Consider the following 20886-nt stretch of genomic DNA (forward strand, 5'->3'; position numbering starts at 1 on the left):
GTGAGCAACAAAACCAGAAACGGGGATAATGCGATGAGATCAGGTCCAGATTAGGGATGGGGTTGGGGTACTTTAGGGTCACCCCAGGCCTAATCTCTGCTGGGCTTTTGCCAACCACCCAGAACCCAGGTTAAAACCATTTCGTTGTGACTCAGGTCTATTCCCTGAGCAGCCCAGCAGTGGCAGGAGCCGACAACTCATCCGCTGGAGTATGTGCTCAGATGGTAGCTGGACCCATTACCCTTTCCAATGAGGGAGGACTTGCCAGTTTCACAGGTCCAGTTGGTGGCCAAATCCACACTCATCAAGCCCTCAGAGACTGCCCCACATCTTCTAGCCTAGCTCCAATCTTTTGCCTAGTCTTCTGCTTCAGAAGAGAACTTGTACAGCATTAAGGAAGGTGACATCTGCCTAGCCTTTGAGATTAGTGGGGCCATGGATGTCCTAGCTGGGTATCTTTCATATCTAGAGGGCAAATGGGTTTTCCCACGTGGCTCAAAGAAAGCTAGTGCTTTTAGAGAGCAAGTGGCTGACCTGCCTTCCTGTTGTGGACTATAAAAGGAACCCAGCAGGAGGAGGAGGAAGCCAGTGGGAATCTCTTTCTTTGAAGAGACAGTCCAGCTGCTGGCTCCCATGGGAGAAGCTCACCCCTCAGTCTTATCTTCTCCGTAGAGTGGGGCAAGATGGCAGCTTCTGCTGCTTTTCAAAGCTCACTCCTCTTCCCTTCCAGATTCATCCCTCCACCCCTCAAGAGCCAAAAAGGTAGACTCAAGTGCTAGCATCATGAACCCTCCTTCCAGATGGGATACTTCACAGCTAAATGCTAAACCTACCCAAAGCCCGAGGCCGCCCCCGCCACCCCCACCCACCGCTTCCCCAACCTATATATACCCTGCTTCCAGGGTTGGCTTGTCAAGGATTTGCCAGAGTCCTCCTTTCCCCCATCATTTGCTACCTGCAGCCAAGCTGACCAAAATGACTTAATATCTATAGTGTCATAGAGCGCTTTTAGCTCTAATCCCCATTCTTCTCCCTTGGTTTCAGGGGTTGGGAATTATCTCCAAATTTATTCAGAGAGGTTAAGTAACTTGTCTAAGGCCACAGTGGGAGAGTAGCAAAACAACAACAAAAAAACATAAAACAAAAAAACTTGCAGCTCCTGCTCAGTAGTTTGGCAGGTGCTCAAATAATCTTTATGCAAAGGGTAAAATTTGTTGTTTCTTAATTTCGCTGGCCTATGGGTGCTTCTGTGTGTTGGGGAAAGGGATTGTGTAGCGGGAAGGAAAGCTGTCCCCCTTCCTAAATGAACCTTTGACCTCCTTAGTTAACTTTCGCTTCCGAAAGTTCCTGGTTTAACTCTCATCTTTCCGACTGGATTCTATGGTCAGTGTATTTATTATCAGCAATGCCCAAGAGCAATGACGAGTAGGTCTACTATTTTCCTTCTCAAAAGAGCAAAGACCAAAATAATAATAAATAATAATAATAATAATAATAATAATAATAATAATAAAAAAATACGCTCACTTTCCCCCAAAATATACAGTCCAAAACAAAAATCAAAGCAACACCTGAGCCCTGGCGCGGTCCGCAGACGCCCCCAACACACACCGCCCCACGCAAAGCCACACCGCGTTAGGGAGGCGTCAGGGAGGGGGCGCCGAGCGCTGGCCGGCGCGGCAGGGAGCCGGTGGGCGCCGGGCGCGCTGCCAGGCCTGGCCGTAACGCGCGGGGCTTAGGCAGGGTCCGGGGCGCCTCCCCAGCTGGAGAAACCCAGAGCAGCCGGGGAGGAGGAGGAGGCGGCGGCGGAGGAGGAGCGGGGCGGGAGGAGGGACGAGGGGGCTGGGGGGGGTGGGGGGTGGGAGAGACCCGGCGGCGGCGACAGGCGAGAGCAGAGCGCCAGGGGGGTGGGGCACCGGTGCCCGTCCTGGGGAGGGAGAAGGCGGAGGGGGTAAGCTGCGATTACAAGCAGGAACCGGCGGCAGCTGTGAGTCCCCGGCGGGGCTGGGCGGGGGAGGGGAGCGGCGCCGGAGGTCGGCCCCCGGGGGTCGCAGGAGGGGGATGGGAGGAGGTTGGCCAGCAGTTGGCCCAGGATAGCCGGGAGGGGAAGGGTCCGACGTCGGCCGCCCGCATACCCCCCGTTTCGCCCTGCTCCGCCGCTCCTCAGGCCGCACCGCCACTGGAGCCCCTACCCTGGCCCGGGGATGACGGACTCCGGGCCCGGCCAGCAGCGGGGAAGGGGGCTGAGTGGTCTCAGCCCCCGAGATGGGAGGGGCGATAATTTTTGTCGGCGGAGCTGAAGGGGTTTAAAGGGCGGCTCTTAAAGGAGCCGCAGAAGGGGCCCTGGCCCGAGGAGGCACCCCCCCTCCCCATCCACCTTCTGTGGCGCTCACCCGGGGCTGCTGGGCAGAGGGGGGAAAACGGAAGGAAACAGTTGTCGAGGTGCCCCAGGGGACAGAATCCCGCTTGTGGAGTTGGGCCCGAGGTGGTGGGCAGGGGTCCGGTGGGCGGGTGTGTGGTGAGCGCCGGCAAGCGGAGTTGGGGGGGGGATGGGCCTGGGGAGGAAGGAGTTAAAGGTGGGGCCATCCCTACAAACACGCGCACACACTCCTTACTCAGACCTGGTCACACGCGTTTCCCTGGCACTTAATAGGGGAAGCAGCGTGGGGGGTGCGCGGGGGCTGGGTCTGCGCCGGCTTCACCACAGGCTCCGCCGCCCAGCTTTGGGAGGTCGCGGACCCTACTATCTCAACTCACACCTCAGGAGCCCCCTGTCCTACGCGCTCACGGGCTCCGACGCGCGCTCGCGCACACCTCGGACATTCCCATAGTGCCTCACGTGACACACGGCCCTGAACGTGCCCACCCTTCACACACGCTCACGCACGCGTGCACACACGCGCACATACAAACACGGCCACTTCCCAACTCCATCCCGACTCCCACCCGCAGCCCCGCGAAGGCACTCATTGACTGTGACACACCTACACTCATTCACAGACACACACATACACACACACACACCCACATATGCCAACCACAGACATTCATAAACAGGGCCAGAAGTACACAGGCACCCCCTTGCCTAGCTTACTCTTTTGGGAGCCCTGAGTCATTCCAGTCCCCTCCCAGGGCTGCCCAATTTCCCTGTGGGGAGCCCACAGGGCCATCTAGGGAATTCTTTGTTGGCCCTTTTCACCTGGGCCCTAGTCCTCTCTCAGAGAGCCCCCTTCCCCTCTGTGTATCCTCTGACACTCAGGGAGGACTTCCTGTGGGTCCCAGGTCAGGGGTGAGGAAGGCCTGGAGGGTTGCCACAGCCTGGGTGTGAGTGGGGGAGGCATTTCCTGTTCCTGAACTCTGGGATCCTGCAGGAGGAAGCTAGGAAGTTGGGCGGGGGCCCAGCAGAGGACATGCTGACAGTGGTGGGGCTGACCCTCCCAGAAGCACTTCGCCTTCCTTAGGGAAGAGCCAGGGGTGCCAGAAGCCTGGGATGAGGAGCTTGGCAGAGAGGTATTTGGGGAAGTGAGGCCTGGGGTGGAAATGGGGCTGAGGGATGAGTCAAGGCAGACCCCTGTCTGGGCCCTATGCTGGGAAGGCAACTCTCTTCCTGTCCACTGGTCTCCCTGGGTTCCAGAAGGAGCCCTCCCTTGCTGCTAGCCTGGTTTATTTGTCCCTGCTTGTCGCCCCCACGCCCAAATTTTACCTGGTTTCATCCCCTTCCCTCCAGGTCACAGAGAAGAGAAAATAGGGCTTGGTAGTCTGGAGGGGACTGTGGGAGATGGGGCACGACCAGGCTGCATCTTAGCTGCTCACAGGCTCCTTGGGCCAGACGAAGGGGTATCAGGGACAAGGTTTAGGCTGCCCTTTCCACTATTGCTTGTGCTCTCCCAGGTGGCCCAGTGGGGGCCGAAGCCCAGGCCCTTACCATGGAGTCCATGTTTGAGGATGACATCAGCATCCTGACCCAGGAGGCCTTGGGGCCCAGTGAGGTGTGGCTGGATGCCCCTGGAGACCCCTCACTTGGGGGAGACATGTGCTCTGCCTCCCACTTTGCCCTCATCACGGCCTATGGAGACATAAAGGAGCGGCTAGGGGGCCTGGAGAGGGAGAATGCCACCCTCCGCCGCCGCCTCAAAGTCTATGAGATCAAGGTCAGAACTTAGAGATGAAAGGGATCTGGTTATGGGGCCGGGGGGGAAAGCTGGGGAGGGCTGTTGAGTGACAAGAACTGAGGATCCAAAAGAGGAATCAGGGTACAGATTCTTGGAACTCGAGGGTTGCCCATGAGGGATGTGGCTCCTCTGGATGGGAACTCCAGAGAGCCCAGTGCCAATTAGGAAAGGATCAGGAGGGATCTGCTTTGGAGTGGTGAGACCTTAGATCTAAAAGAGATCTGGTTAGTGGGTGCCGCCTACAGGCGCATGAGAATTGGGATGTACAGATCCCACTGGAGAGGGGAGGGAGAAGCAAGGACTCTGAGGCAGGTTGTGAGGTGGGGGCACAGCGAGGCTGAAGCCTGGGCAGGAAGCTGGGCACCAGCTCTCCTGAGGGCCTGCCCCACCCGCAGTACCCACTGATCAATGACTTTGGAGAAGAGCACAGCTTCTCTCTGTATGAAATCAAGGATGGCTCCCTGTTAGAGGTGGAGAAGGTCAGCCTGCAGCAACGGCTCAACCAGTTCCAGCATGAGGTAAGTCCCTTGCAGGCCTTCTAGCCTTCCCTGAGCTCATTGCTCCAATCAGTCTCTGACACTATCCCCACTCCCCAGCCTCTGGCCTTCTGTTCCCTTGATCAGAGATGGCTGTGGTCCTCCCTAGAGCCAGCTGCAGCTCCTCCTGCCCCTTCAGTGGGTGCTGAGGGTGGGATTGGGAGGCACAGGGAGCTACTCAGCTCCAAGTCAAAGATGGGCCTGACTGTCATGCATCCCACCCCTCTGGGTCCCATCCAGTTACAGAAGAATAAGGAGCAGGAAGAACAGCTCGGGGAGATGATCCAGGCTTATGAGAAACTCTGTGTGGAAAAGAGCGACCTGGAGACAGAGCTGGGGGAGATGGTGAGGCCCAGGGAGCTGGGGTGCTGGAGGGTATGACCCTGGTTGTGTGATTGCATGCCATTCCGTGTGTGTATGTGCTTGTGATGTGCACCCTGCCATGTTCGTGTGTGTCTCTTTGGCCTTGCGAGTGGGGCTCTGTGTGTCGTCCAGGTTGTGAGTTACTGTGTACATCTTGGCCATGCAGTGACCATGCAGTGACAGGAGGTGACTGTGTGAGTGATCTTGTAGAACATTGTGTCTCTGAGTGTATGTTTGGGTCTCCTGCTGGGTCAACCCTCTGCCTATGGTACCGTGCTTGGAAGGCTGTGTAGGTGAAGGCAGAGGTGACCAGAAGTGTCTGTGGCTGCTGGGATGGATCTTGGCATGTGTGTGATTCTGGGTCAGGACATGGCCATACATGTGAGCGAGTGGGCAGGAGTCCGAATCAGGAGACATGGTCTCTGCTGACTCTTAGCTGTTACTTACGGCATTTAGCCTCTGTCCTGCCTCTGAAAAGTGGAGCAAATAAACAACCTTGTTGAGCTATTGTGTGCATTCATGTAAAAATGCTTTGCTTTAATAATCATAAACACTTATGTCTTTGGTTAAAGTTACTCATTTGCATCCTCATAACAAACCTAAGTGGTAGGCATGGTTATCCCCATGTTATAGATGAGGTAGATGAAACCAGAGTGGTTGTCACATATGCAAATGGAAGTTACTATGGTCCTGAGGAGGTAGCAGTATCTGGACAGGGGGCCAAGTGTTCTTATAGGTGTCCCTGTGTGTTAGTGATGTGGAAGAAGCATTAACTTATACCTTGCTAGGGGCAGTAGCCGGAAACATCAGTTGCTGAGAGAGGAGACCTTGCACTCATGGCCACTTGGAGGGTAGAGGTGGGATGCCTGTGCTCAGTTTGGGGGTGATGGCTATCCAGACATGGTGAAGTCCTGGATTTGGGGGTCCAGGGGGACACTCTGGCCCTGTGCAGACCCTCACCTCTTTGTCTCCCTCCTCAGCGGGCCCTGGTGGAGACCCACCTGCGGCAGATCTGTGGTTTGGAGCAGCAGCTGCGGCAGCAACAGGGCCTCCGGGATGCAGCCTTCTCCAGCCTGAGCCCCCCGCCTGCCCCTGCCCCGCCCTGCACTGATCTGGACCTGCACTACTTGGCTCTGAGAGGGGGATCTAGCTTGAGTCACGGTGAGATCTCAATGATCCCTGGTTTCCCTACCCCAATTCCCCAAACCAAACCAACCCCCATTTCAACACCATTAGACACCTCCAGCTTCTCAGGTGGTCAACACCCCATTATAATGCCTTAAATTCCCCCCATAATCACCCATCCCTCCTTGCCACCTCTTCCCTCACTTCATGCACCATTACCCCAATTTCTGCCACGGACATATATATATCTCCCTCTCAACTCCCTCATCCCTCATGCAATTCCTATAGATGTCAGCAGAGGGCACCCCCACCCAGTGTCCCCCTGCCTGTCTTAGGTTGTGATTTAGGAGAGGCCCCTGGGGATGCTCTGATACTTGAATCTGGCCTATGAAACCCTTCAAGAGGCCATCTTATTTTTTCCCTGGCCTCCAAGTGGATTAGAAAAAGCAGCTCAGCCCCTCCTTCCTCATTGCCCTCAGTAGAGGTATCTCTCATCCTGGGGTAGCTGTCTCTCTTGGATCCCTCATGCTGCAGGCCTCACCTCTTGCACTTTGTGCTGATCAGGGAGTCAGTGGAGGGTGCCCAGCAGCTGGACCCAGCCTGACACTGTTCTCTCCCCTGCTAGCAGGCTGGCCAGGCCCCACGCCGAGTGTGAGTGAGCTAGAGCGGAGGCGCCTGGAAGAGGCTCTGGAGGCTGCCCAGGGAGAGGCGCGGGGGGCTCAGCTTCGGGAGGAGCAGCTCCAGGCTGAGTGTGAGCGGCTACAGGAGGAGCTTAAGCAGCTGCAGGAGACCCGGGCCCAGGTAAATGGCAGTGGGGCACTGACCCCAGGCCCCTGCTCTGGCACCTCCAGAGCTCCACAAAAGTCTAGGGGCTGCTGGAAACAGTCTTTAGAGGTTCTGGACTTCCTCACTGGTTACAAACCAGCCCTGGGAATAGTAGAGAAGCGGAGTCTAGGCAAGGCAAGGTTGGCATTTGACCTGTCAATCTTCCCCCTTAGGATCTGGCCTCCAACCAGTCGGAGCGGGACATGGCGTGGGTGAAAAGAGTTGGAGATGATCAGTAAGTCATGTCTGTAATCCTTGACCTCTACAACCCGGGGGTGGCATTTCCCAGGTCCCCCATTTAGTTGACTTCTCCCCTTCGGCATTGTTTGGGGGACCTCTCTTCCAAGCTGGCAGGGCTGTGGGGTTTGGGTTGCTTGTGTGGCTCTGCATCTTTCACAGGAAGGAGTGAGGTTCTAGGGTGCTCAGGTTCGGGGAGGTTCCGTTTACTTTCCTCTGGAACCCAAGCCTGTGTCTTCTCAAGATGTCAGGGGTTGAGAGAAGCTTCCGCAGTGGTTTTGCTGCTGTGTTCTGTGTCTCCTAGTGAGTTTTTGGGCCTCTCTGGGGCTGCGTTTTCTGTCCCAATAACAAGGCCCAGCCACTTGGGTTAACCCTTCCCTCTCTGACACGGAGGAAGGAGATGATCTCTTTCAGTATTTGTGGTACCTCATCTTCTATCTCAGGAGAAAGTTGAAGCTTAGGGTTGGAAGAGCTTGCTTGAGGGGAATTAGAGCATACTCTGCTGGGGTGTCCCTTTGGAATCCTGCCAGGAAAGAAGGGCAGCAGGAAGTAGAGAGGGGGCTGTGTCAGTGGGGAGCCTAACGGTAAGGGCTTCTGGGGCAGTACTGAGTGGCAAGGGAGAGGAGCGGCAGCCTGGCAGCAGAGAGCCTGATGCCTTTCACATCTGCACCCAACTCATCCTCTCCCACTTTCTGAGAAATAGAATGCAAATCTCCTTCCACTTAACTCCTCTCGCCGGAGATGAGGTATGTGGCACATGCTCCCTACTTTCATTGGAGAGGAAGACTGAGGCCCAGAGAGGGGCAGGAATTCACCCCCAATCACACGGCATACCTAGCTATAACACCCCAGGGGTCCTCCCCTAGCAGGCTTCCTCCTCACTTTCCTCCCAGCTTCTGGCCAGTTGGAGATACCCCTCACCTCCCTCTGCACCCTGGGGTGAGGGCCTGGGTGGAGCTGTGATAGCTGGGGGGTGAGAACCCAGTTTGTGGGACTGGTGGGTGGTACCCCTTAGCTAGTCTGCTATGGGGCGTTGGGGGCCTCTGTGGAGAGGGTCCGCCCTAGCTTGTGGCCGGGTCTCAGAGCCCATCCTTGCCCGTGTGCCCAGACCCGGAACATACACACACACACATTCTAGAATCTTAGCTTGCCCCAAAAGTCACACCGCAGGGCCTTTTATGGGTCACTGAGTCCAACTGCTCTTAGAAGACCAGCGGTGAAGATTCCCCTGGTTTGTTGAACCCTAAGGGAGAACTTTCGTGGCAGAGCAGGGGCCTGAACAGCCAGGCTTCGAATCCAGGGCTGCTGGGCTGCTGAGTGGCTTCGCTTTAATGACTTTCCCTCTCTGGCCTCAGGTTTCCTTCAGGGGCTCAGAGGTCAGTCATTGCTGAGAGATGTGAGAGGAAGGTGACAGGGGTGAGGGCAGAGGAGGGATGGCAGATCCCAGGGGCCAAGGCTGTGCATGCGTGAGTGAAATAGAAGCCCTCCCATAAGGTGCTTTTGGAGGTCGGATCCTCCATTCTGGTATTCTGGCCAGAACAGCCTCGTCCCTTCCCACCCCAAGGTACCTGTCCCACCAGTCCCTTTGGCCAGAGGGAGCTGGACTGTGCTCTGGAGCTAGCCTGAGCCATCTTACCTCCCTTAACCTCCTTGCTCTTCCCCTTGTCCCAGTGGTTCAGGTTCTGCCTGAGGGGCTCCTGGACCTCTGCCCTGGAGTCAGCCAGGCCCTACCTGCCCAGCCTCACATTTCCTTCGAGGCCCAGCATCTCTGGATAGCCCCGGCTTGGCAAGAGTTAATTCTCAGAGGAAGTCTTCACTCCCCCGGTAGTTTTATTTTCTTATAAACTCAGCTCCTTTTAGTAATAGGCAGCTTCCCGGGTGCTCCCTCCCCTGTCCTCCCACCTGAGGAGGCCTCAGTCACCTGCTGTCAGCTCACTTTCCCCCGCCCGCCCCTCCTCTTCCTTCTACTTCTGCCTGACCCTCCGGGCTAGTGGGAATTTCACATGCATGTTTACCTAGGAGAGGAATTCAGGGGCTGGATTATTCAGGTGGGGTTTCGAAAGCTAAAGAGAGCATCATGGAAATTCCGGAGTTTGGTCGACTCTTATGGGGGAAACTTCTGTGTCCCCACAAGGTTCTTCCCCATTCTCATCTTGGACACCTCCAGGGCAGCCTGTTGTATTGCGGGAGTCCTGACTATTAAGATAGCACCCCCCCCCCGCCCCCAATACTGCTCTTGCCTCTATTAATTCTCCTCCACAGGTCCTTCTCATCCTGAAGCGGGCAGGCCTGAGAGGCAATCCCAGCCCGAAGGTTTCCCGGTCCCTACCATTCCAGCCCCTGGCCCACAAGCTCTGGTCATCACTGTTCCTCTGCAAAGGGGACTAGACCAGACGAGACTGCCACCCTCTAGGTCTGACATCTGGGCAAGATCTCCCTGCCGTTTGGTTAGCCCAGCACCTGATAGCCAGTGTCCAGGGGGACAAAGTCCCCAGAGGAAGAGCCTCTGGGGATCACTTAGGGACCACAGGCAGTGATGAGGAAGGAGGTGGGAGTGGAGACCACCCTGCTCCTGAAGATACACTGGGAGGTAAGGACCCCAGGAGGGTCCCAGCTGAGATAGGAGGTGCAGAACCCACGGCCCCCTCCCCTCTGGGCCCAGCTAGAGTCATAGGCCTTTCTGAGAGTGTGACCAGTTCTGAGGGTGGAAGGGAAATTGCGGAGAGGGGGCTCCTTTAGGTAGGCCGGGGCTCAGTGAGGGGAATGAGGGCCCAGTGAGGAGGAGGCTGATCCGTGAGGGGTCCACCGTGAGAAGTCATGGGGCTCAGTTTGACTGATGAGGAGGAAAACTATAGGTCTTTCTTTTTTCCCTACGTGGGGGGCTCAGCGCTGCAGCCTGAGCCCTTTTCCGCCCACCCCCCATACCCCTCTCTCCGCCCACAAGCCTCTGCGTGGGCTGCGGTTAGTGGTGGGGGAGAAGTGTGAACTCCGAGAGAGAGGATGGAAACTCTGCACAGAGGTCAAGGGCAGTGTGGGGTGGGTCAGGACGGAAGTCGGAGACCCCCATGTACCCTGAGCTTAGCCTCATGCCCCAGAAGCAGCAGGCCCAGGGCCTCCCCCTTCACGCTTCTCACCCTCCCTACTTCCTTTCTTTCAAGTCTCCTTCAGCCAGGGCACCTGGCAACCCTCACAGGAATTAACCCCTGAGTACTTGCAGCCTTGGGGGCTCCCCACCAGTGGGGAAGGGTTCTGAAGTTGGGGCCACCACTCCCACCTCATTGTGGTCTGAGGGATTGGTGGGCTTTGAACTGGTGTCTCTGGCCCTTTCCCTGCAGAGGCAGAGAGTAGCTTTTACCCACGCTCTCTCCCTACATGGGAAACTCCACATCCTCCTCTCATTCTTCAATGAGAGTCACTGAGCCGGTATCTCCAAAAAAAAGAGTCAAAACAGTTTCCCCATCTCCACCCATCCCCTGGGCACTCCCTTGGTTCTTCATCCATGCCAGACACTATGCGAGGTAATTTACCGACAAAATCTCATTTAATTCTCATAAAAAAAACATCGTGAAGGTATTGTCCTCTTTTACAGCTGAGCCAACTGAGGTACAAAGAAGTTCAGTAACCAAAGAAGTACAGATACCAAGCAGGTCCTGAGCACATGAGCTGAGAGTACCTGTGTGGTGTTTTTCCAGTTCAGGTTCTTTCTCAGGTCGAAAGCCCTTATAGGAGGGTGACCAGATCATTTGTTGATCAAACCCCATCACTTTTGAAAGTGAAAGGGGGCATTATTAATAATTATGCTGGGACAACTAGTCTGAATCAGGACAGTGCTGGGCAAATTGGGATGTGTGGCGCCCCCACCTAAACAAGGACTCTGGTTACCAGCCTCTCTGTGGGCTGCTAAGTTTGACAGCATAGGGGAGGCTGTGTAGACACAGTGAACTTCTGGCTGTGCTGGAAGCATGGCAGGGCTGCCATGAAGAGCCAGGCTCTGTGGACCACAAGTCATAGCTGGTCGAGGAGCGTGAAGGGGCTCAAGGCGCCTGAAAGGAAGTGGTGGAGCACTGGGTTGTTGCAAAGCAACTTCCTCCTCCCCCTGGCCCGCAACCTCAAGTCCGCTCCACGGCCTGGTGCCTGTGGTCCCCTCCCCAAGGGTCGGACTGGAAGCCTGATGCTGGGTGTGCCTATGTATAGTGGAAAGTTTGGTCCCTAAATTTACCCACAGGGGTGAGGTGGCAGGGGGCAGCTGAGGGCAGCTATGGGTAAGGATGGAAGGACTGAGAATGCTGGATTTCTGTTTTCCTCCTGATTCTGAGACAGCTGCTGATTGTGACCCCATGGCCAGCTCTGACCCTGATCGCAGTCCTAACCCTGAAACTGATCCCATCCCTGACTAACCCTATCCTTCATCCTGACCCCTACTCAAAATGACCACAATGGAAAATGAACTCTCAGCCCCGGCCCTAATTTGACCCTGACCCCAGCCTTAATCTTGACCTCACGCCCATCCCTAATTCTAATCTATGACTCAAATCTGGCCTGGATTCCAACTCTGAGGCATCCTCACTGTGGCGTCAGTGCAGCTCAGGCACCCAGTGAACTTCCCTGGGGAAGTCTCTCTGCACTTGGAAGCTCATGTGTCTCCCAGCTGGTTTGGGGCAGAAAGAGACCTTTTATAGAGGTCTCTACCCTTTCTCATCTCAGTACCTGTATCAACAACAGTGAAGATTATTATTTCCAGATCAAGTTTGGAGATCCCAGAATTACTTGTGGAAAGAATGAATGAAAGGATAAGTCAATGAAGGGTGGAAAGATTTCCAGCGGAAGGTGTCCACCTTCTTGCCAACTCTGCCATTTGCACTCTGGCTCCTCTGAAGGTGCCAGCTCAGCAGGCTGAGGTGCCAAGAGCATGTTTGAATCCCTGCTGTGTGACCTTGAAGCAGCCTCTTACTAGCCCTGATCTTCCACTTCCACATATGTCTGGCACCTTCCTCTCCCCTCCCAGGGCAGGGGTGGTGGTGCTCAGGGCTCCCAGGCCACTTTAGAGTTGTCCAGCCTCTTTCTCCTCCTCATCTTTTCCTTCTGCTGCCTTCCCATCTCTCCCTTTCCTCCCTCTCCTAATGCTTTTGGAAGGTAGGATATAACTTAGTGGTCAGCAGCCTGGACTTTGGAATCCAGGAGGTCAGAGTTCCAGCAATTCCATTACCACTAGGCTTTATAACTTTGGTCAAGTGCTTAATCTCTGGAAGCCTCAGTTTTCTCCTCTGTAAAATAGAAATAAAAGTGACAACAGTGTAGGGTTGTTGTGAAGATTAAGTCAAGTTCTTAGTACAATGCCTGGCCTGTGATAAGCAGTCATACAGATTATCTGTGATCCTTTTCTCCTTGGGTTCCTCCCAGGTTCTGGGACTCAGAACTTTCCCCCATAATTTAAGCAATGAAGAAGCACCCAAATGCAGCCATCTGCTGCCGTTCACCTGACCTATCCTTCCTGGACAGTCGCAATGGTGGAAAATAGCATTCAGGTGTGGGCCAGGAAGCCAGGAAGTGGAACGTGCATTCATTCAGGTGCACATGTGCAGCTCTTGGTTGTGTTGTGAAGTTGAGATTTTTTTCCACTGAATTGGCAGTGTTTTCTAATGTGAGTCATTCAGGTCATTAGTGTATTTCACAACCTGGGCCTGTGCTTGTTGAGGCAGGGAGAGATGCCCGATGAAGGGGGAAGTCTCAAAGAGCCATAGGCATCAAGAGGTCAGGTCCTGCCACCTTGACCAGTCTCGAGGTCTCTGCGAAAGTGGCCTGTGGTTCCAGGAGAACAGTCCTCGCCTGCCCCAGGCAACCAGGTCAGAGCTGCGAGGGGCTGGACACTGTGGGCCAGTAGCCCCTTCCTTCCATTTCTTGCCTGTCTGTTTTGCTGTGAGGAGGGTGCCAGGAGCTGGGTGGTGGAAACTGGGCTAGCTCCTGACAAGGGGAGGAGGGCAAGCAGGGGAGAGATAGGGGCCTGGGAACTGAGTGTGGCAGGTGAGATCTCCAAGGCGGGGTGTGAAGGCGACGACCTGTATCTGTCACCTGAGATACAGCAGTAACTGTGGATGGATGGGGAGAGAAACTGTGGCTGCTTGGTTAGAGGACACTCTATATCGTTGTCCTGCCCAGAACCTCTCCACCTTCACCACTGAGGGGTTAGTATGATCCTCCGAAAGCTTCCAGTCTGATGGGCGAAACAGCCCTCAGTTTACCCCAGGTCTGAAGCGGGAAGCCTTCTGTTGGGGAGTCCCCAGTTTAACATGGGATACACAGACTGGACTTTCCAGTCTGATGGGGGAGATGGCATTTTTTCCAATAGGCCCATGAGATCAGGGTTGGGGGACACAGGACACAGTTTGCAAACACAAAGACTGAGATGTGAGGGGACTGAGGGCTGTAGCACCTCAGCAACAGTTCGCAAAAGGATTCCTTCCTCTCTGCTCCTGTCCATCCCTGCCCACCATCAGATAGTGAGCACTCTTCCCCACCTAAGAAGTAGGCTTGTCCTCCAGAATCCTAGCCTGTTTGCAGTAATTTGGCTTTGGCCCAAATGGGTTAAAAATAGTTTTGCTGTGGGAGAGGCTGTTGTCTCACCCACCGCCCCGCTCTGCCCCAGGACCACTGAGAGAGAGACAACCAGAGAGTGGAGAGTGAGAGCGAGGGAGCTCAGTCATTATCTACCCTCAGTACCTCGGCTTTTCCTGCCTTCTGAAGCCCTAACCTCATGACTTCCCCTCCTCTCCTCTGGGGTCACACACACACATACACATACACACACACACACACACACACACACACACAACTGGATGATGTTCCTCGCACTCGTCATACTGGCCTCACACCTACCTTCACTCCCTCCCATCCACACACATCCTCTCTCACATGTCTCTTATTATGGGATGGAGGCAGGGCCCTCAGGGTCTGGAGAACCTACCACCTCATTCCTGCCCAGGGCCCTACAGCTCCTGGAGCTAAAGGGCCTCCTCTGAGAAGAGATCCACCTGGAGTGGCTGAGCCTTGGAGTGCCACTTCCTTCCAGCTTCAATTTCCACAAAATTCCAGAGTTCCTTTTGGACTTGGATCCAAGAAAACCAAAACCTCTGCTTCCCAGGCTCTGTTCAAGCCCAGAACAGAGGTAAAGGCCGTGACCCAAGGCCACAGCAGAGCCTCACGTGAGGTCGGGAAGGGCTCCCTGGAGGTGCGTAGGCCAGGGGGAAAGAGAGGGGCGGTACAGTGCTGAGAGTGATAATCTTCAGAGGTTCTGGTTCAAAGTGACCCAAAGGGAAAGGAAGTAGGCGAAGTCTTTGCCAAGCTCAGTCTGTTCCAGCTCTGTGAAGGTGGATGCCCAGAAGATCTGAGCAGGAAGTGGAGGAAGAAAGAGAAGAAGAAAGAAAAATGCATAGAGAGGCTCAGTTCATTATTTACTTACTGAACATCCGCTGGGTACCAGGCCCTGGACAGGGTGCTGGCAATGGAAATACAGTGATAAAATCCACACCTTCGAGGAACTTCCAGTGGAGTTCCAGAACAAGGCGACCTTTGATAAGTGTTCAGTGTGAGTGGTGCCCCCTGGAAGTGTGTGGTGCACAGCAGCTGTTTACAGAGATCTCTGCTTAAAGGGCTCCCTGGAGCTCCTGGGAGGTGCAAGGCTGAAAGGAGGTCAGGGGCAACTTTGAGGTAGAAGCAAGAGCAATGGACCTAGAACTGCACAGACTCGGGTTCAAGTTTATCAGTTGGCATCTCTGCCAAGGCAGGAGGCCACGTCTTCATTTATGGAAAGGGGCTCTTCATTGGTCCCCAGCCTATGAAAGTGAGGGTTCTTCGTGGACCCTCTGCCCCCAACACACATATTTTGCTTTCACTTCTAGTATGTGCTTTTTGAGAAAATTCACACTGACAAAAGCTACTATAAATTCAGTGCAGCTTTTTGATGAATCTGTTTTTTCCTTCATCACAGCTACTGTACAAATTAGAAAAACATTCACACATACACCTGTGTAAGATGTGTTCAGGCCAGACAGTGCTCGGTGACATATGGATTCAGGGGCTCCTGGGAATCACTGAGTTCCCCAGCCCCAGTCCATAGTTCGGGAACCTCTGCCATAGCCCCAGGTACTTTTCAGCAGGAGGCTCCCTGGAAGAGGTGGCATTTAACCTGGACTTTAAAGCCCAAGAGGATTTCTGCACTTGGACTGCAGGGCCCTGGAGGGGAGGAGAGGGCCAGATGCTGGGGCAGAGCCAGTTTTTGCTCCACAGTTGTGACAGTAAACCCACATCCCCCCTCCTCTTCCCTGCTTCTTGCCCTCTGACCTCAGGGTCAGGGCAGGCTGGGGTCAAGCTGTGACCTGAGGGGACTGGGGTATCTTTCAGAGTGAATTTGGCGCTGGCTTACACGGAGCTGACAGAGGAGCTGGGCCGGCTCAGGGAGCTGAGTTCCCTGCAGGGGAGGATCTTGAGGACTCTGTTGCAGGAGCAGGCCCGGAGTGGTGGTGAGATGGGGCAGGGAGGGGAGGCCAGGCCACACCCCGAGGTGAGGGGAGCTATGGCTACCATCCTGCATCCTGGGGCCACCCTCTGCTTCTTTTCCTGTGCCTGGTCCTTTTTCACTCGCGTTGGTAGGGGAGAGTGGGTGGGTTTTGGTCGCAGGCAAGCCTTTGGCTCCCCATTTCTGACATCTCTCCTCACCACTGTCCCCTGACCTGGTCCCGCTTCTCTTCCAGGCCAGAGGCACTCACCGCTGTCGCAGCGCCACTCCCCGGCCCCCCAGTGCCCCTCACCATCCCCGCCCACCCGAGCGGCGCCCCTTGCCCCCTTGCCAGTCTCATTCCCCGGCAGCTCCCCTGGGCCCCCGTGCCCCTCGCCCCAGCAGCGCCGCTCGCCAGCCTCGCCCTCCTGCCCATCGCCCGTCCCACAGCGCCGCTCGCCGGTGCCCCCGCCGCCGTGCCAGTCCCCCAGCCCACAGCGCCGCTCCCCTGGGCCCCCCGCCTGCCCGGCCCCGCAGCCTCGGCCTCCGCCGCCCCTGCCTCCCGGGGAGAGGACGCTGGCGGAGCGAGGCTACGCCAAGCCGCCCAGCCACCACGCGAAGGCCGGCTTCCAGGGGCGGCGCAGCTACTCGGAGCTGGCCGAGGGCGCGGGCTACGCCGGCGCCTCACCGCCCTGGCTGCAGGCCGAGGCGGCCACGCTGCCCAAGCCGCGGGCCTACGGCGCCGCCGAGCTCTACGGTCCCGGCAGGCCGCTCAGCCCGCGGCGCGCCTTCGAGGGCATCCGCTTGCGCTTCGAGAAGCAGCCCTCGGAAGAAGAGGAGTGGGCCGTGCCCCCAAGCCCGCCCAGCCCCGAGGCAGGCACCATCCGCTGCGCCTCGTTCTGTGCCGGCTTCCCCATCCCGGAGTCCCCCGCGGCTACAGCCTATGCCCATGCCGAGCACGCGCAGTCCTGGCCCTCCATCAACGTGAGTGGGAGACCCGCGTGGGTGATAGACACCTGACAGCTCCACCCTCGCTTCATACTTGATTGGCTGGGCGCCCTTCCTTTGACCTCCCCATCCCTGCTTCCCTTGAGCTTAGGTAGCCTAGGTCCTTCACCCCCCTCTCCTTGGGCCTTTCGTTGGCATAGATTGGGGTCTATACCACTAAAACTTGTTCAGGGTTTGTGGTTAAGGGTACCGCCTTCACTGACAGTCCTGGCTTTGATTCCAGACTCCAACATTTAGTAATTGGGACCTAGGACAAGTTACCTATCCCATATGGTCCTGAGTTTTTTCATCTACACAATCAGGACAATGATTACATTATCTAATTCCATTAGAGGGTTCTTAAGCGGGAGGCCATGAGCCTATCGCCCTCTGCACAGGGCCTAAGTGGGGCGCTCAGTAGTAGGCATCTACTCTCATGTTGGTGATAAAGGCCATGCTGACCCTGCGAGCCTTGGGTGACACAGGGACAGGCCTGCCGCTCATCCTGTTCCCTCTGTCAGGCCTCAGAGGCCTTGCTCTTTTTTGTCTGTCTTAGAAGACAATCCTGTCTCAGGGATCTATCATTTCACTGAAATAATGAGTTTCCTGAATGTCAGATCCAACCCTTGTCACCTGGAAGGACCAAAATATATTCCAAAGCCAGACAGAAAATTATTTTTGGTTTGTACATTGTTTGGGATTATCCATTGCTTTGAGTTATCTGGCAGCAGTGTCTTAGTCACTCTGAGTACTTGTCTGGGTCTTGGCTTCCCTCATTACCACAGATGTCCTGGCAGGCTGAGCATACATACCTCTTCAATACATACCTCCTAGGGACCCTATGCCCTGGGTCAGGGAATAGATGATGAACTGGTGGGAGCTGGTGCGGAAAAAGGGTGCCCAGACCCCTTCTGCATGTTGCAGCCCTCCCTGTCCTGGGTCCCAGGGAAAGGGCAGGCTGGGCTGTGGGGACGGTGAGGGAGGGTTGGAGACCATCAGTGACTTCCCTCTCTCCCTACAGCTGCTGATGGAGACAGTGGGCTCTGACATTCGCAGCTGCCCCCTCTGCCAGCTGGGTTTCCCTGTCGGGTACCCGGATGATGCCCTCATCAAACACATTGACTCCCACCTGGAGAACAGCAAGATCTAGGGTGCCTCCCCCACCCAATGGCTGTTTCTCTGCCCTCTCCTATCAGCCCCACTCACTCACTCACTTTGAATGCTGCATGAATCTCGTGGGGGGCCGCTGCCCCCTGCGACCCCCAGATACCTCCACTAGCTACCGAGTCAACATGTGTGCCATCTTCCCTGGTCCAGGCACCACTCAGCCCTGGCTCTTCCCAGGAGGTCAGTCGAGGCTCTCCCCAACTCCCTCACTTCCGCTGGGAGGTGGGGATCTGGGCTGGGACAGGGAGGAACGTACTCCACCCAGCCTCTCCCTCTGCTTTTCTGTTCTCAAACAGGGTTGGATCCAAGAAGATGTCTAGTGCTTGGGCCTGGGGGAGGGGGGAAGGTATCAGAGAACTCCAAGAGCTCCCCCAGCCCCCTTCCCAGATATCCATCTTTCTCAGGCTGTGCTCTGCCCAGGGAACACCTCCTTTTGGGGTCTCAGAGCCTGCCCTGAACACTGATGCCAGTTCTTCCATCCTGTGGCCAGCTCAGGGCTCATGGCATAGGCCCCCATTAAGGGAAAGAGACATCTTGTGTTTTGCTATTCCCTGCAGGCCAGCCCTGTTCTTCCCCTCTGCCCACCCTGGGGAATAGGGAAGGTGGGAGAGGAGAGGGGGGACCCTGGAGGACTGGAAGGATCCAACCTAAAAAGGTTGCCCTATGGGGCCCTGCACTATGACCCTCAGGCCTGGGGACTATCTGTGCCAGCCTTTCAGGCCCGTGCCCTCCCCCTGGAGCCCCTAGCACCAAGGCACAGATTGTTAAGGCAGATCCCCCCTACCCCTTACCCCACTTGAGCCCCTGACACCACAGGTACCCTGGAGCCTGTGTGTGACTCAGCCTCTGTTAGCTGGGTGGGTGTCATCAGCCCTGCTTCCCAGGCCAGAACCTGAGGATGGGCCCAGGGTGCTGTGGAGATCAACTTCAAAAGAGCTAACCCCCTTCCCACACCCCAGCGACCCACATTCCCTCTGTGAAATCTACCTCAGAGTTGTACCCTCAGAAGGACGGGTAAGCAGGAGACCAGGGGTCTCTGGGGCTGAGGTGGGGAGCTTCCTATGGCAAGAGCCTGCCACCCATGATGAATCCAACTCCCCCACTGCCAGTCTTCCTAGGTCTCAGCCCCGGGCAGGTGGCAGTGGATGCTCTTGTCAGTGCATGTACCATTCTGATCCAACTCTTCCAGGCCCCCCACCTCCTCACACCCTTCCCCTCCTCAGTGCAGAGGAGTGAAGGGGTGTGTCAGGTGGGGAAGGGGCCAAGGACTCCAGAGACGCATGGTATTGTACCTTGAGTCTTTCCCCCAGGGAGGGGAAATGGAGGAGGGAGACTGGAAAGGGGAGGTAGGGGCCCCTGAGTTCTCTGAACAAGTTGAAAGTCCAAATAAAACTTACCTGTTCCATCTGCGCTAGGTCTGTGCCCTCCATGGCTGGGGTGGGGAGAGTTCTCAGTAGCAGAAGGTCTTGGAAACTGTGTCTCAAGGATGCACCACCATGGGAGGTTGGGCATTGGGTAGGTAGGGCATGCTTGGGGCACCCATGTTCCAAGATGATCCTGGAAATATGGGCATGCAAGTGACTACAGATTACTTGTAATGTGGAATTTATTTAGGACAAATACTGAGCAGCAGAGGGTGTCTTCATGACAAAGCAGCCACCCCAGCCCTGAACGGGTATCAGGGACTTTTGAATTTTTCCTCCCTGCAGGTCTGGCAGGTAGAGGTTCTGAAACTCTGAGTGTTCATTTGTCAGTAGCAGCTGTTTCTTCATCAGATGATTTCTGTATGCCATGAACCAGGCAGGGGCCTCAAAGAGGAAGAACATCAGTGTTCCATGCCCTTATGGGTCAGAGCAGGGGGTGGGGTGCTGGGTTTCAGGCTCAGCCGCTGCCTCAGAAGTCTCTGGCCCAGGAGGTCAGAGCCAGGTCATGAACCCGTGACCCTTGCCCTAGCCAGGGCTGACCTCTTTCTGCAGAAAGGGCCTGATGTACTTATGCATCAACTCTGGAAGCCTTTCATTTCCACATGACCCTTTTAGCTGAGGATTCACTTAAAAACAAAAGGCAAGGAGCAATTGCTCATTGAAGGTTGGAGGTTCAGCCCTAGACCCAGGGAGAACCTCCCTATTCAGTGCCAGGGTCCAGATCCCCATGAGGAGACTTCCCAGCCTCCCTTGCTCTGTTGCAGTTAACAACTACAGCTGGCCTCTAAAAGTTCATCTAGCCTCGGTTCCATCTGCAACCAAATGCTGATTGCCAGGAAGGGTGAAAAAGTGACCCCTATGGGACATGGTTTCACAAGCCATGAGAAAGAAGGTTTTGGAACCTCTGGCACATGAGTGCCCAGTGTCTCCTGGTCCTCCCCCACCTCAGACAACTCCCATGGAGGAAGGCAGCACCCAGGTTTGGGGTCTGGGTCCCGTTTGGGTCTCTGGAAGCACTTGCTAGAAGGACATGAATGAATTAGGGGTGATACAGCGACACTAGGCAAAGAGAAATCCTAGCCATTGAGAAAGGGGGCAAAGAATGACCTGGGAATGAACTGGAGGCAGGTGGCATGACCCAGCTAACCATTCTGGTCCTTGAGCATGTCTGAAAGTGGGAGGCAACCCAGAGTATCCCGCAAGCTGGACATGCCCCCTGTCATCAGTGAGAGGGGAGCATGGGGACATAGGGTACAGATTCTGGCAGCTTGTCTCCTTGATTTCTGGAGACCTGGGAAAGGGCTCAGGTGCAGGGCGGAAAGTTGCTGGGGGCTGGGAAGGAAGTCAGGGATGAGAGGAAAAATTAGTATGCCCATAGCCTAGGACCTCCAGACTAAGGGCCTTTCATTTAATGCCCCCACCCGCCACCAAAGGAGAGTACATCATGGATGGGGAGCTGGAAGAGGGCCTGAGGAGCCCTGCCAACACATCCCTCTCTTCTCAAGCAAGGCCGTGAGCAACTGTAAGGACACCGGCTCCTTATTTCTCTGTAGGAGTAA

At 55.7% G+C, this 20886-nt stretch overlaps 1 protein-coding gene across 7 annotated transcripts; it reads left to right on the top strand.

The window, feature by feature from the left end:
* Positions 1-1858: 1858 nt before the first annotated feature.
* Positions 1859-19313, top strand: TBKBP1 (TBK1 binding protein 1). Of its 7 annotated transcripts, none has more exons than XM_039873686.1 (11): positions 1910-1987; positions 3372-3510; positions 3892-4151; positions 4568-4690; positions 4949-5053; positions 6052-6232; positions 6822-6997; positions 7195-7256; positions 15656-15774; positions 16006-16733; positions 17758-19313. In XM_039873686.1, the coding sequence occupies exons 3-11, from the start codon at positions 3927-3929 to the stop codon at positions 17884-17886; spliced, it is 1848 nt and encodes a 615-aa protein (XP_039729620.1). In that variant the 5' UTR covers positions 1910-1987; positions 3372-3510; positions 3892-3926; the 3' UTR covers positions 17887-19313. The 7 variants fall into 7 exon arrangements, 5 of the variants coding, with proteins under 5 accessions (XP_039729622.1, XP_039729624.1, XP_039729620.1 ...); XR_005655110.1 differs by lacking the exon at positions 1910-1987 and having other exon boundaries at positions 2567-3510; positions 17758-18917; positions 19013-19313; XR_005655109.1 differs by lacking the exon at positions 1910-1987 and having other exon boundaries at positions 2567-3510; positions 17758-18083; positions 18200-19313.
* The last annotated feature ends 1573 nt before the right edge of the window (positions 19314-20886 follow it).

Source organism: Pteropus medius, unplaced genomic scaffold (genome assembly GCF_902729225.1).
Source record: "Pteropus medius unplaced genomic scaffold, Ma_sr-lr_union100, whole genome shotgun sequence".
NCBI lineage: Eukaryota > Metazoa > Chordata > Mammalia > Chiroptera > Pteropodidae > Pteropus > Pteropus medius.

What these genes read in the sequence shown, in the direction of transcription:
- TBKBP1 (XM_039873688.1), top strand. Translation starts at nt 3,927, where the DNA reads ATGGAGTCCATGTTTGAGGATGACATCAGCATCCTGACCCAGGAGGCC. An exon ending in TCAACCAGTTCCAGCATGAG is followed by an intron (nt 4,691 to 4,948) that starts GTAAGTCCCTTG and finishes GGTCCCATCCAG; the next exon opens with TTACAGAAGAATAAGGAGCA. An exon ending in TGCAGGAGACCCGGGCCCAG is followed by an intron (nt 6,998 to 7,194) that starts GTAAATGGCAGT and finishes CTTCCCCCTTAG; the next exon opens with GATCTGGCCTCCAACCAGTC.